The 16,745-nt window shown below is 22.5% G+C and overlaps 1 protein-coding gene across 14 annotated transcripts in view; it reads right to left on the bottom strand.

Annotated features, from left to right (window-relative positions):
* Positions 1–2,825: 2,825 nt before the first annotated feature.
* LOC102678265 (inositol hexakisphosphate and diphosphoinositol-pentakisphosphate kinase 2) overlaps positions 2,826–16,745 on the bottom strand; it is a 17,147-nt gene continuing 3,227 nt past the window's right edge. Inside the window, exons 2-29 of one of the 14 annotated variants that reach the window (XM_031512173.1) lie at positions 16,341–16,541; positions 16,138–16,278; positions 15,969–16,059; positions 15,735–15,889; positions 15,340–15,632; positions 15,065–15,259; positions 14,902–14,988; positions 14,642–14,830; positions 14,423–14,508; positions 13,218–13,355; positions 12,330–12,359; positions 11,360–11,594; positions 11,081–11,289; positions 10,785–11,011; positions 10,585–10,721; positions 10,387–10,501; positions 10,058–10,297; positions 9,832–9,948; positions 9,611–9,768; positions 9,332–9,480; positions 8,969–9,016; positions 6,160–6,516; positions 4,994–5,215; positions 4,590–4,863; positions 4,355–4,446; positions 3,952–4,078; positions 3,500–3,865; positions 2,826–3,431 (exon numbers count right to left, since the gene is read on the bottom strand). In XM_031512173.1, the coding sequence (XP_031368033.1) occupies positions 2,939–3,431; positions 3,500–3,865; positions 3,952–4,078; positions 4,355–4,446; positions 4,590–4,863; positions 4,994–5,215; positions 6,160–6,516; positions 8,969–9,016; positions 9,332–9,480; positions 9,611–9,768; positions 9,832–9,948; positions 10,058–10,297; positions 10,387–10,501; positions 10,585–10,721; positions 10,785–11,011; positions 11,081–11,289; positions 11,360–11,594; positions 12,330–12,359; positions 13,218–13,355; positions 14,423–14,508; positions 14,642–14,830; positions 14,902–14,988; positions 15,065–15,259; positions 15,340–15,632; positions 15,735–15,889; positions 15,969–16,059; positions 16,138–16,278; positions 16,341–16,541 (5,172 nt within the window). In that variant the 3' untranslated portion in view covers positions 2,826–2,938. The remainder of the gene's footprint in view (positions 3,432–3,499; positions 3,866–3,951; positions 4,079–4,354; positions 4,447–4,589; positions 4,864–4,993; positions 5,216–6,159; positions 6,517–8,968; positions 9,017–9,331; positions 9,481–9,610; positions 9,769–9,831; positions 9,949–10,057; positions 10,298–10,386; positions 10,502–10,584; positions 10,722–10,784; positions 11,012–11,080; positions 11,290–11,359; positions 11,595–12,329; positions 12,360–13,217; positions 13,356–14,422; positions 14,509–14,641; positions 14,831–14,901; positions 14,989–15,064; positions 15,260–15,339; positions 15,633–15,734; positions 15,890–15,968; positions 16,060–16,137; positions 16,279–16,340; positions 16,542–16,745) is intronic. The other 13 variants (XM_031512166.1, XM_006619222.2, XM_031512168.1 and 10 more) reach the window with 13 other exon arrangements.

The following is a 16,745-nucleotide window of genomic DNA, read 5'->3' as shown; positions in this document are numbered from 1 at the left end:
TTAATTAATTTATATAAAATCTTAAAAGAATTTTAGATATAAAATGATGAAAAACATAAATATAAAAAATTTAAATACATAAATAAACATATATTGAATGAATTTTTGTTACAAAAAAGAATTGAGAAGCATAATAAATTATAAAATTATAAATTAAAATTATAAAAAATATGATAATTAAAAATTATAATAAAATTTTGTGAAATTATTTAACAAAGACAATAGATATATTTTTTTGAATTCTTAAAGAATTCATAGCGCACGTGACTTTTTCTTTAACCAATCATAGTTTATTTTAATTAATAAAATTTCTTATTTATTATTTATAATTTACTTCAAATAATTATATTATTGAATATTAATTATATTTTTGAATATATATTTTTCTTCAATTAGTAATTTATATTGATCATGCTTCTTATTAACGTTGAAAATAAATTTATTTATATAGATATTTTTATAATAAATTGTGAAACAGTTAAATTTTCAAATATAATAATTTGTATAAATTACATGTATATACTTTATTAATTAAAATAAATTAGATTCATAATTAGAATTTTTTATCAACCATGAATATTAAATTTTATTTTTTTAGCTATTACAATATTCAATTTTTATATCTTTTTATATTTCCTATTTTTTTATTATCATATTATTATATAACTAAAGAATTATTAAAAAATTTTAAATGTTTTTATTATTCACGTATTTATAGAAATGACCTATATAGAGTTTCAAAAATATTTATATTAGTATTTACACAATATTCAAAAAACTTCTGATAAAAGGTAAAACTTGTTAAATTTCAATAAAAATTTATACATATAAGTCTTTAGTTTGTAATATTTATATTATAAAATTTAATACAAGAAATGGAAATAATCGATTAAATAAGTAAATTAATTTTTGGTTATTGAACAGATGAATAATTATAAATTTTAATTTAATATGTATTGATTTCATTAATGGGATATTTTATAAGGAATTTAAAAAGATTGATATAAGATATAAATTATTTTATTAATTAAAGAAATTTGCAAATTATCACAAAGAATATCAAATTTAATTTCTATTTTTTTATTGTAATTTGGCATTTTGTATACATTTATTTTACAACTTTCAATATCAATAAGTACTAACAATTATATTCTTACATTCATATCACAAAAATATTTAAAAATATTTAAAAATATTTAAGACATACTAATTTTATTAGAAGTTATTAAAATATTTTTAAAAATTAATTTTTATGTTTTATACTATGATAAATGCCTTATTATTTTAAATAAAATTTTATATGTTATATGAATATTAAATGAAAAATACTTAAAGCATTTTAAAATGATAGGTTTTTTGCATCTTACATCATTAAAATATTAAAAAACAATGAAATCATTAAAATTAAAATTATTATAAAAATTTTAGTCTTTTTTCATATCAATTAATATAAATTTAAAATTAATTTATGCAAATAATTGCAAAACAAAAATACTGTCTTAGAATATATAAAATATACAAATAAAAATTTCTAATTTTTTCAGAAAAAAGAAAATTTATATAAAGTTAAATAGATACAGTTTTTTTTAGTTATATAGTTGTACACCTACATATAATGATTTTATTGATAAAATAAAATAATGATAAAAACAATCAGGAACATAATAAATTTGATTCAAATAGCACCTTGCATATTTAGATTAATATAAAACCACAATTATATATTTATATAACTTTTCTATAATTTTTTAACAAGAAGCATTCTAAAATTATTCATCACAAAATATTTCCTCTATTTATTACATAATCTATAAAATATTTACATCAATTTTTAAAATAAATATTTTATTATAAAACAGTTATTGTTTTAATTATTGTAATTTGAGTTAATATTATAATTCATGATCTTTATACATTCATATGAATTTTCCAATAATAATGTTCATTTTACATGTTCTTAAAATTAAATAAAAGTTAATATTAAAATTTAAATAGTATATTCATATTACTATAGTACTATAGTACTTTTGCAATTAAAAAAATAATTTAATAAAAAATATATGTCATTATTTATATGATATATATTTTTTAAATATTAAAAAAAAATAATACTTCTATGCATATAATATGAAAAAAACTTTTAAATCTTTTTTTCGTATCAATTTAACAAATTAGATATATTTTAAATTTGTCAAGTCATAAAAAGCTTATGTAATTTTTGTTTCATATCTGATTAATAAAAAATCTTGTAACATAACATAAAAAATTAAAATTTCAATATTTTTCAAATAAACTTTTTGAGAGATTTTTAATAAAAAAAACATTTTTCTTTTAAATTCTAACTTGTTTTACATTTTAACATTGCATATATATTATCTACAATAGTATTATTATACTAATACATAGAAATGTCATGAAACTTAAAAATAATTTAGTATACATAAAGTCTTTATAAGTACACTATTGAACATGAGAAAATATTATTATATATAACATTGTTTTAAGTTTGATATTTTCTCTTAATAAGTAGTTTTGAATATTTTTTCTTTTTAAATGATATTGAATATTTCTATATTGAAAAAAAATTTTTTCAATGTTTACAATGTCATCATATTATATGTCTTAATTATTAGAAATAACAATCTTAACGAAAGAAATAACAATTTAACAATCTTAAAATATTATAAAAGTAAAGTATATTAAAGATAATTTTGTTAAAAAATGCAAAATATTTTTCCTTTCATTTACATATTTAATATTTCAGATCAAATAATATAAATTTTGATTTGTTTGATTTCTTTATAATATTTAATTAATTATTAATTCTTTATAATATTAATGTTTATATTTTGATGATATTATATATAATAACTTATTTTTCTTATTATAGAAACTGATTTGACAAATAAATTCTGATAATTTCTTAAAAGAGATATTCTCAGGGATCAAATTTTTCTTTTTTTTCATCTTGAACATTAAAGCCTATTGTCACACTAGAACTACTTGTTATACTGCTAGCCAATGTTAGAATTGGTTCCTCAGATTTCATTTCTATTGAAAAAGGATCTTTTGATTCCATCATGCTTTGCTTCCAATTTTCCAAGTCCTTATCTGACATGTTTGAAAGAGAATTTAATTTTGATGTACACTTGTAACTATAATTTGTCTCAGATTTTTGTGTTGAAGTTTTTGGCATAGAAACACTTTGAGATCGAGAAAAATTTTTTCTTTTACAACTGTTGAAAGAATGAGACTTTTTCTGTTCATATACAGCTTCATTGCTATCTCTGTTCTTTTGTACTTTTTCAGATTTATTATTATCATTAGAAGATTCAGTTTTTTGAAACACAGACGATTTTATCTTGTCTATATTATCTATTTCTTTAATTCTGACATCTTCATCTGATATTTCCATGCTTTCAACGAGAAATCTAAGAGAAAATGCAATTAAAATAATTTAAAATCATAAAAAAAATATCGTTTTTAACAAAATATTTACCTTCCAATTTTTTTATAACCACTACTAGATTTTATATTTAAATTTTCTTTCTGTTCAAATATTTGTTTGACATCTTGTTTTCTTTGTTCTTCAGTTTGTTTTAAAGTTATTGTATGATCTTCATCATCATCCATATTATCAATAGGAAGATTATCAGTACGCATGATTTTTTCTAAATTACTAGTGAAACCTATTCCAAAACCACAGTTTCGTATTTGTCCATCTTCATTACTATAATAATCAGTATAGGATACGCTACCACGACTTTCTCTATGTTCTTGATCTATATTTATACAAAATTCATTGAAATCCACATCAAGACAAGGAGTTGTAGGATATTTATGACCTGTATTAAATGATTGTGCTCTATAAACATAAAAATAAATTTATTTTTCATGTATTACTCATTTTTTTTAATGAATTAAATTTATTAATAATTAAATTTTAATTACCCATCATTACTGATTAGACTTATAGACATACTGCACTCTCCTGTTGAAGTTGGTGCAGGAGATGAAGGTTCAGAAGAGAGAAATGATTGTGGTTCACTACTCCATCCAGTACCTAAATCATTCAATACTAAATTTAATATTTATAATATTTATAATATTCAATACATTTAAATACATTAAATGTAATAATTATTAATTTAAATAATTGTTTATTAACAAATTAATTTATTATTAAATTAAAAATTAAATAAAATATTATAATATTACAATAATATAATAAAATTATAGCAACATCAAAGAACATATTTCTGGCAGAGAATGCTAAATTTTTATATTATTACAATCAGAATTATTATTATTTTTGAGACTTCTAACTAAGAATTACTTTGTATACAATACTTACTATTAGGACTGGTTGGTGATAACTGATTTCTTATATCACAAGGTTCTCCATCATTAGAAGATTTATACTGTATTGGAGTTGGCGCAATATACCTAAAAAGAAAATCAATCATTCTATCTTTATAATATATGTAATTGGAAAAAGAATAAAAAAAAAATTAAATTCTAGAAAAAATCATTTTTTATTAATATGATGATGAATAAGAAAAAAGAAAAGAAAAAAACTTAATACTCACAATGATGGTTTACTTAATTTCTTACGGTACCTGACAGCTTCCAAGTCGGAAGAGTGGTACTCGCGATTGATTCCTCCAATATTGAGATTTTGATTAACTGACTCATGCGTTGATCCACCAGGAGAAGAATATTTTGGAGGCGAAGAAGCAGGTGTTCGAAACAAAGGAGCACTGGTCATCATTTCCAGAAAGGAATCCAACTGACGCAATGACAATGCATTATGAAGAGTTTCCAAAGGTCTTATTGGTGGTACACCACCAAAACCTTCTATTGCTAATGAATATAAAATTAAATTATGAATAAAAATATTATTATATATTTTAATGTATATATTATAATAAAAATACTAATTTTAAAATCAAGTAAAATTCAAAATAAAAAAAAAGAAAAAGCTAAGACTCACCTGCAACAGCAGAAGCATGAGGAGGCACCATATCCTTAAGATTTGGAGCACTAGAAGATCCACTAATAACAGCTGTGCTGAATAAACTGTTCGCTGATCCAGTCAACTTCTTGTTGACATTGTAGCCCAACAGCTTGAAATAACTCATCTGTCCGGAGATACTGTGACGGTGGCGCCTTGCTGTGCAGGTAGGGTCAGGTTGAATGATCGAAGGTCGTGTGTCTGGAGATGAGAAGGATCGTTGAGGCTGGAGTCGGGAAAATGGTTCACATGGATTTTTGGGAACAATATATTTGCGAGGAATATCGTGGTCATTGTGAACATTATTATTATGCATTGGGAACATATGATAAAGCATACTATTATAATCTGGTACATATACCAGGTCTCTGTGCCATTGGAGATTCAAATTAAGATAAGACCAACATTTATATATTTTTGAACAATTGAGTCTTTCACCATAGTTATTTGAATAAATTCCAATCGATACAAGAAAAAAACATCATATCTCAAATTAAGACAGAATAATTTTTTAATTGCGATATGTGTATTCTTAACTATTACACTGCCACCATTGAATGTTCATCGTGTTACATTTTTGTTAAACTTTCACTACTTTTTCTTTTTGAATGGTATTCACTGTGATCATCGCTCTTTAAATAATGCGTGTTCACGGAAGAATGAACTCTTAACTCTGAATAAAAAGATTGTCTTTCAAGGAACTTTGGAAATATTTTCAAAACAAATTATCTTTCTATCTTTCAAACAAACAAAGGATAAATTAATTGGAAGATTTCTTTAAAATTTTTACAATTATTATCAAACGAGATATTACAGGGAATATAATTGGAATCTATATTTTTTTGTAGATTTAAATAACAGGAATAATTAAAAAATTTATGCGAGAGCGAGCGTGCGAAATAAACATCAAAGTTAAAGTGTTCAACAAGTAGAAGATCTTTGCTCTTCAGGATCAACTCCGAAATATTACAGTTATAACAAAAACATTTGGATGTAAAGTAACAAAGAACGAGAACGTTTTTCTACTGTAATTTGCTCCGATGTGGATGTCATTGTTTTTAGGATTCTTTCATGCAAAGATAACAAGAAAAGGGATTTTAGCCACGAATTACTTGATGGCAGTTTCGAAGAATCGATTAACTCACCGCTACGCTCAATCCCAGGAAGAATCATCTCTGAATGAGAACGTCCATATTTCTTATTTTGGGAACGTGGATTAAAATCATCGGGCTGTTTAGCATTAGAATCGAGATATGAAGAATGAATCGTAGGGACCGGAAACATGATATTTGTTACGTCAGAGATCCGGCTGTTCGGTGAAATCAGAGGAGATGTATGCAAAGTCACCAAAGGTGTTGAGTTCAAAATGGATGTTTCTATAAAAGGAACTGGAAACTCCGGTGAACTGAAGGAATGCGGTAGACTTAGCAATTTTTGCACTGGCACGTTTAGCGAAACCTGGCCAGATCTTTCTAAATGCCATTGCTCTGTTACATGCTCTTCTGTATTATATATATTGCATGCATAATTTCAATGATAAAATTCGATGATATAAAAGAGAGAACGGTGCAATTAAAATGAACGAATGATGACGATGTAACAGCAGGATTAGGTATAAAGGAAGGAAAGAAAAGAAAAGAAAAGAAACAGATGATTAAATAATAAACCCATCACCATCGAAATCAAAATAATATTGGCAAGAACCTTTAGTCACGTCGTCGGTAATAAAATTAAAATTTACTGAGATTTTATTATTGCTATATAATAAAAACATTCATTGAAATATTTAAGATTTTTAAAAATAGATAGTAACTTTAAGAATAATAGATTTTAAAAATAATTTTTAAAAATTATGTTTTATAAAATAATAGTATAAAATAAACATTTAAACATTCAACAATTTTTTAAATATTTTTTTTATAATAATAATCTATAAACTTAGAATCAAAGATGATTAATTATATTATGAGAATTCGACGTTGCAGACGACGTTTTTAATGAAAAGATTCGTTACCAACGGAGGAATAAAGAGAAAATAACTGAAAAAAATACACTGGAACAGAACGACATATACTTCAACTTATTTGCGCTTAGAAGACATAAATTTGATTAGTGTTACACACCCATGGCACACGATAGCCATGCAACCAGTAAGCCAACTAGACAACAATTAAAATTTATGAATTTTATTAATAATTTAATATTATTATGATTTTATACGATGATGATGATGATTACAAATAAAAAATTTAATGATAATTATTTCACTTATTTATTATTTAATTTATAACATTTGTATTTCAATTTTTTCAAATAAATCAAATTGTGCTTAGAATTTCTAAATTAATAATAAACTAGTATTTTGATAATGTGTAAAAAATAAAATTTTAATAAAAGATTATCATATTAAATAAAAAAAACTATTTTTTTTTATTTATTGTTTCTATATAAAAAAAATTAAAATTAAAATAAAATTTTTTCTTTTAAAAGAAATTTATATGAAATTTCTATTCATATTTTATATTCATATATTATATAAGTACTATATTTATATAAAATCAATATTTCTATTTTTTTTTTTTTAGTTTTTGTACTGTTTATATTACATTTTTAAAAGTGTAATATAAACAATAAAAAAAAATAATAAATTCACAATTGAAAATCATAAAAAAAATTAAAATTAAATATAATTATAAAACATTAACAGATACGAAGATGAAAAAAAAGCTGTGATATGATTTTAGAAAATAACTAAGTACTAATCAACTGCAAATTTTAATGGAATAATGATTTAGGAATAAAGGAATTAGGATGACGGCTGAATGAATTACACTAATAATTGTCAATGTGTAATCCAAACAGTCGTCTGTATAAATTAGTTGGCTTCCACGCGCACAACTATCGCTGAGCAAAGAGTTATTTCAACTGAATTTTCCTATTTCCATCTAATGTTGTATCTCTTTGTTAATTTTATTATTAGTTATTTAATATATTAGTTATTCAATAACATTAATTTTTTTTTTTTTTTGAGCAATATGATTTTAATTGGATATCTATCTATTAAATTAAAATTTAAATTGATAAGAATTTTATAATATTATAATATTTAGAACAATAATAAACTTATACATTCTATTATATACAGAACTAAATAAATACAAAAAAAATTGATAAATATATAAGGTAATTTTGCAATTTAATGATTTTCCTTAATTTTAATCATTTAATTTTTTTTTAAAGTTTTATTTTATTATTAAAAGAACAAATTAGACGAAAATATTGGAAAAAATATAATTAATGATCTTGCAATAAAATAAAAATTATCATAAATTAAGTTATCGATATGTTTTTTCTCGAATTTAAAAAAATTAAAGAAATCTTTATTTATAGTATTTAATTATATTTAAAAATCTTCTAATTGATTTTTTTTATTTCTTTAGAGATAAAATAAAACTTTAAAAAAAAATTAGAATCAATTTTAAAATAATTAAAATTGAGAAAAGTCACTAAATTACAGAAATATGTAATATTGATATAAAAAATAATATTAAGGATTAAAATATATAAAATTAAGGATTAGATATGATATTGAAAAGCATCTATGATAAATGGGTGCATTGATAATAAAATATTATATATAAATATAACTATTGATAATAAAATAATTATGAAAAAAAAATTATATTCTTATATTTCATAGAAAAAATAAAAAATGTAAGTTACAGTAGTCAGCAACTACAAAAATTACTATCTCAAAAGCATAGAATAATTTTAATAATCAATTAAATAATTAAATCTTCTTTTTTTTATAAAAATAAACTAATAAAAAGATTATAAAATCTTATTATCACGATGATATAAAATGTCAAAAGTTCAAATAAAAATTCTATAATGATTACCTATGATAAAACAATATATTATAATTTACTGAAATTATAATAAAAACTGACATACCTTCTTTGTTTACAGCGTCCAAGCTCTGATACTGCAGCTTGTCCGCAGCTATAAAAAAAAGGCACAAAAAACACCAGATTTTCTAATGAAATCTGAGTATTTATGTTAATCAAATATTCAAGAAGTAAAATATTACTAATAATATATAATGTTTTTACAATATAATACTGTTTATTTTGTATTGTAATTTATATTGCTAAGTTATTAATTTTATGATATTACAATTCACATTTCTTTTTTTGTTAAATATCACTGTCATGCATAATTAAAAAAATATTAGAATAGATTTGTTATTATAAATAAAATATATACATTAGTCTTAAAATATTAAGTAATGTAAGTAATTGTAAAGTAATATATTACCTTTTTCAGGTTTATCTTGTCTTTGATGATCATAACTGCGAGCACGTGGTTCAACTATTGTTCCTCTTTCTGTATCACGTCGTTGACGTTGACTTGCAGCTAATTGACTACCAAGTCTTGCTGCTTCATGACCAGCTACAGTTCTAGCACTAAATATCATAAAAGATAGTTCTAATTATAAAAAAAAAATGACGTGACAAATATTTTATATAAAAAATATTTATTTGATCCAGACTTCATTAAAAATTTATGAAAAAAAAATTTATTATATTTATATACCTTATTGGAATTGGTGCAGAGCTTTGTAAAAAGCCACTATCAAATGGTTCATCCATCATATTAGGATGCAAATCCATCATATCAATTGCTTTACTAGTTGTTGGACTATCTATTATTGCATCTACAGTATCTGTCTCCATTGTTGATGGAGGTGTTTCCTAAGTATCATATAAAAAATATTATACTTATTTATAATTTTAATTGAAGATATTTATACATACAGATTGCAGTGGTGGATTCATAAAATCATCTTCTAAAATTCCCAATTCTACATCTTCTTCTTCTATTCGAGTGCTACACTGTGAAATAGTATCTTGAGCAGAACCACCACTTTCACCCTAAAAATATTTATATTCCTGTTTATAAAAATATTTATAGTCCTGTATTCTAATTCTATATTTTCTATTTTTATGATCACATGAAATAAAAGTATTAAAATTTACTTACTACATTATGACTACTTTCATTGCGTGAATGAGGTCTAAAACCTGGCCCTGGTGGTAAATTTTTTTGTACACAACAATTTACACCAGGACTGAAATGTAATTCAACATGAAAACGTTCTTCACTACTGGGATCTTTAGTTGGATCTTCATACAACATAACCACAATTTGAGACATATAATTTAATTCAGAAACCATGCTAACGTATTCCATAGCTCGACGCCATTGTTCATCTTTCATAACCTGTATAATTTAAATTAATTAACATCTTTATATATATATATATAAATTATAATACTTTTATTATATAAAATAATTATATAGATATATACATCAAGTAAACCGCCATAACGCAGAACAGTGAGCAGAGAATGCACGTGGCTTTCACTTGTAAAATAAAGTCGCGTGCGCACATGTCGACCAGGACTAGAAACACCATGGGAATATCTAAAACATATAAAAAATATTATATTTTATTTATAATATATTATAAATTATATATATACATTATTATAAAAACTTAATTTTACCTTGGATTAAGCCTATTGACTGTTTCTTCTCCGGATTCCTCGATATTTCTCTGCAAATCTGCTCTTATTTTTTTTAAAAGTGGAGTGCAAATACCTTGACCTATAGTGAGCTTCTCTTGTACTGTTAATCCATATTCCTATAAAAACTTAAAATTAAATTTCTTCTTTTTTTGAAAAATAAAAAATATTGAAATTTTCACCTGTGGTATTACAATATCTGCCAAATATTTAGAATAAATATATAATTCTTCTGCATGTTCAAATTGTAATGTATGGTTGTTATGTTGTAAATCATATTTTATACAATCATAAATATCTGGAATTTTTGATATATCAAATCTCTTATTTTTAGTACAAAAATCTTTTTCAATTTTCCCCCATCGACGACCCATTAATTCCCAAGTTTCACCATGATAAAGAATTGCATCTAAATATGTTGAATAAATAAGTATAAATAAGTATAATTTTATAATGACAATTATATATGAAATCATACCTTTAGTTTTAGGATCATCTTTTTTAATACGCACGATATCCATTAGCTTCTGAATCAAAGTATGAACATGTTGACAACAACGGACAGGATTTTTAACAAAATCCATTGCTGCATTGATACTCAATGCATTACCAGGATTTATCTGTTCTCTATCTTCATGCGTAAATTCTCGATCTTGTTGTAATAATTCATGTAATCGTGTTTTTACCCTATAAAAATCTATAGTTAGAATTTATTTAAAATTTTTGTAATAATATTTATGTAGATTGTCTTACATACATATTTTGATATTTACTACTGTCACAATCATTGTCCAATAAGCCATTAGTATTAGCACTTTTTACCATTTGTACTAATATAGGTGTTAATTCACCTTCCAATGCGAGTAAACCTTTTGCAAAAGCTGCAGCAGTCATTTGAACTCTTCCTTCGTCACTTGCATAAATCTTCAAATCATGTCGAAATGTTGAATGAAGTCTGAGCAATCCTAAACCTTGTGCTCCAGCATAATCACCTACATATATTTAATAATAATATTTGAGAAAAATGTAATAAAAATGAAATTTTTCATTTTCAATAAACATAAAATATGATTTTATTGGGTGATTTATGTTTTGTTAAAACGATTATAAAAATCATTAATTTTTACATTAATCATGAATCAATTTATCAATTTATTTGCATATAAATAATTTTAATTAAATGTACAAATATGATTTTTTCAAATGTTAAACATTATCCATGTTTTATTTTTTTTTAATACTTTTTTAAATAATATTACAAAAATAATATTTATAAAATGAAAATATATTTAAAATTGTTTACAATAAAAATTGTAACAATATATATAAATTTGTAATATGTATATATAATGTATATATAATGTGTGTGTGCACGCGCGCGTATGTGTGTGTATATTAGGTATGGTAACTGCATGAATGAAAAAACTTATTAGAAAAAAAAAATAGATCTGATAAACATTTAAGGCCAAAAAATAGATAAAAAGCAACTAGCTTGAATAATAAAGCATTTCAATGTAATAAAGTGAAATATACATTGAATTAACATAGAAATAGCATTTTTTTATCTTATCTTTTGATACTTTTTGAGTTATCATTATCAATTTGTAAATAATAAAAATTATTTGACAAAAACATATTATTACTTTAAAATGATATTACTATTTCCATGTATCTATAACACAATCTACATAACTACAAAAAAGCATTGATTCAAAATAAAAAGTTACCGTGATTTGGTAACATCTCTGAGTCTTCCTCTGAAATAATATTTGAATATATGAAATTATCTATGAATCAAAGATTTTTATAAAAATATAAGGTATTTATTATTCTTCAATCAAAATTAAATCATCAAAAATTGAATTAAAAGTTTAAAATTAGTATATATTGTATTTTTGTCTTTAAATAGAATAATAATAATAAATTTTATATTCTGTTAAATAAATACATTAAATAAATTAAATATATCCAACTATTTAAATACATATAAATTCTATTTCATTTATATTAGGCATTGCAGATAAAGTAAACATAATAAATTTTTATATATTATTTTATCTATTAGTAATTTTTTTTTTTCTTAAAATAATTTTTTTTAAATATTAGATTATGTATATTTATAAAGTTAAAATATTTCCTTTATCTTTTTCCAAAATATATAAGCACAGTTTTTAAAACAGAATTCATATTAATTACTTCATATTAATTATTAATAAAATTAATAATTTTTCTTTAATAATATTTTATTTAATAATTAATTGATATATTCAAGAAAAATAATGGATTATGAATAAGATTGAAAAGAGTAAAAATATTATGATCATTTAAAAAAGTTTTTTGTTTCTTATAAAATCTTTTTTTATATTAAAAAGAAAAAAAAATATATGTATATATGTATTCGCTATTATAGATTAATTTGATAAAATAAAAAATTTTTCATAAAACGTTGAATTCGCTCTTATTATCTACACCTTATGATCAATTTTGAGCAGTTGAAAATGATAAGATCAGCCGAAATTCAGCCAATATATATAAAACTTATTGAACAAACAATCTTATTATATTATTATAATTTAAGAATGAGCATGATAAGCGTATGAATATAAGATACGAACCACTAAGGTGTCTACCTTGACCACCAGGATACATGCAACGAAATATTCTTCCTAATTCCTCCGCCTGAATACGACCAGCTGGTGTTAATTCTCCACCCCATTTCAATATCAATACAAGAGATGGTTCTCCAAGTCGATCTAACAAAAATAATATTATTTACATAATTGAAATAAAAAATGAATAACCAAATTACTTGTCATATTTTATTCGTCTTAAAAATAAAAAAAAGAAATCATTTAAATATAGATCTGAAAATTATTTTTTTTCGAAAAATATTCACTCTCTGAAAAAATAATATAATTATATTATATATAAAATGATTATATAGTCATTATGACAAACTGAAAAATCATTCTAATACAATAGTTGAACTTTATAGAAAGAATAGAAGAATAGAACTTTATAGAAAATTACGGAAAAGATTGATTTTTTCAGATTATACATATAATTAATACAATTGCACTAATATAATTAAAACTAATATTTTTCTAATAGAAAAAACATCTATAAAAATCATATAACATGCTATAAAAATCCATACCAATAATCAATTCATTAAATATTCTTTCTTGAATAAACTTTTTAAAAGAAAACAAATTTCGAGATATAACTACATTTTATTTATGACAAAGTATTATAGAAACGCTTATATAAAAAAATTGCTTTAATTTCTTTTTGCAACAATACATATATTGCATTAATATTCCAAAAACGAAAACAATAAGAAATTGTTCCATATTTCATTACATATATTAATAATCTGGTTAAACTTATATAAATATTTTAAATTTTTATTTATAGATATTTAGTTTACAATAATAATAATATTATAATATGATAATTTGATAACATTAAAAAATTAAATTATGATAAAATTTGAAATATCAGAAATTTTTTAAGAAGTTTTCAATAAAAATTTTGCAATATAATCAAATATTATTGTAGAAAGAAATTATTTTTAGCATTTTCTTTAAGTATATTTTAAACATTTCAATAACGATTTATCATAAACAAAAAAATTTTATATCTTAAAAAAAAAATTTCTGAAGTTTATGACTTTTTTTCAAATTTAAAAAATGTAAGATATAAAAATATAGATAAATTAAAGATATTTGAAAAATTTTAAAATAAAGATATTGGAAAGTTTAACTATATATTTCTAAAATATTCTATATATCTCTTAAATACATTTTATATTCAATACCATCATCTGATGAACTTCCTCTGGGTCGTCCTCTTGGCTGATATTTCATTTGCACTTTGCGATTTATTCCTGAGAAATGGCCATACCTAAAAAATAATTTATATATATAATTATTTCAAATAAACTTCAAATAAATAAAAAATCTTATTTTATTTAATCTACTTATATATCTTTCTAAATATTATATATATATATATATTATTTACATATTATATTTACATTTCTAAAACACTTTTCAATTGCTCTAATTTTCCTTGTTTTTCTTCTAATTCTGGTCCAGCTGCACGATGTTGTATTTCAGCTAATAAACTACGTGCAGTATCCAATATTTCTTGCAATTGCTTAGGTCTTTTTAATTTGATATGACCATGTTTATAACCATCATATTTTGCAAATATCTCAAAAAATCTATATCAAATAAAATAAATGAAATATTATGCTTTAATTGTATATAATATATTTTTAAAACATATACCTACTTTGGATGACGAACTTCTACTTTCATCTTTTGTTTCGGCGTTCGATCTCCATGTCTTATAACAGCAACCACGCATCGTAGTTCCATCCTATAGTATATAAAAACATTAATGTAATCTTAATATAGAAAAATAATTAAAAAACATTGATATAAAATTGAATTACATCTTTCCAAATGTAGTAGGTACAATAGGTGGATCATCCAGTTGAAAAGGAACACTCCATGGTATGTGTAAAGTAGGTGCCAATTCTCTTAAAATCATATTTCCCAAAATTTTTGCACAATCATCATAATATTTATTAGAATTTTTTACAAAACTAAACCCATTTACATCACACACAAATGACTGGCCATTTGCTCTAAATAAAAATTATATATTATATAATTAAATTATCAAACTATTTCTTTTAATTTTATTATACATTAAAATTCAATATACCTAAGTAAATCAAAACCGCAAACAGTTTGTTTGAAAGCTAAACACACTTTTCTACTAATTAATTTTTCAGCATTACTTAATATAACTGGATATCGAATTTCTTTCCCCTCTGAATCTCTTTCGACTTTACCATCTAAAGCAGGACTTTTTCTTGCTTCTGCATGAGCATAATCTGGACCCACAGTATAAACTTTAACATCTGTACCATCAGTTGGCATGAAATCTTCATAAATGTAAGAACCAGTTTTACGGACTCTAGATTCTGGTGAATATACACTACTACGACTTCCAATCTAAAAAAATAGATATAAAAAATTATTTTCTTTAACTATGAATTCAAGTTTTAATTTTTTCAAATAAACAAAAAATTTAATTTTATTTAATCTACTATGTACCTTTCTAAATAATCTTTGACTGCCACCACCTGCAGATGTAGGGTAATAAATATAAATGTTATGATCCTCTGCAGATACTGGTTTTTCTACAAATGGTTTATTAAATGTAACACCATTGACTTCTACATGATCTTCTGATTCCACCAATTCATGATCTAAAATAAATTTTCTACATTTTGTACATTTATTTGTACAATATAAAATTGTAAAAACATAAAAATATATATAGTATACGTTTTGGATCAGATGAATCCCTATCGAGGACAGCATATCTTGGAATTTCAATTCCTTCACTTTCTAAAATAGCATAGACTCTTCTACGATCCTATTAAATATAGAATTAATATTATGTAAAAAAATTAATGTTAACAATATTTATTAATACTTATCACATATTACATACTTGAATATCATATTGCATTGGCAAATTATTAATGATAAAAGGATTTCTAAGATTAGCATAATTTATAGCTTTATCAAGAGGAAAACCTTTACTATGGAAACTTATTAAACAATCAACAATTGGCCAATCTTCTACAGACTCCTGTAAATTCATATTTTTTTTATATAAAAATTAAAATATTTCTTATTTTCTACTAATATTACCTTTAAAATAACTTCTTCAGGAAATACTATTATTTTAATATATTCAAATTCTTCTAATCTTGTTAAAATTTCTTTCATTGGTTTACTTTGAGATTTTTTTGCCATCGCACAGATTCCAACCAAAACTTGTTTTCCTTCTCCTTCCAAGTCGCTTCCACCCATGCATCCATCATCATTGCTGCACCCGTCCGACAGTTCGGCCTAAATGAAAATTTATTTACAAATAAGTTTTGATTATTTATTCACTAATAATTATTATTGATTTTTATTGTTCTAGTTTATTTCTATAATTTTATACTCTCTCAAAAATATTATAAAAATTTAAAAGAATCTAACAATAAAAAAAAAATTCAATGATAATCATTACAATATTGCATATTCAAATCTGTTTTTACTATTATTAAA

Source organism: Apis dorsata, unplaced genomic scaffold (genome assembly GCF_000469605.1).
Source record: "Apis dorsata unplaced genomic scaffold, Apis dorsata 1.3 scaffold_397, whole genome shotgun sequence".
Taxonomy (NCBI): Eukaryota; Metazoa; Arthropoda; class Insecta; order Hymenoptera; family Apidae; genus Apis; species Apis dorsata.
Note: the sequence above shows the minus strand (reverse complement) of the source record. Positions and strands in the feature narration are given on the sequence as shown.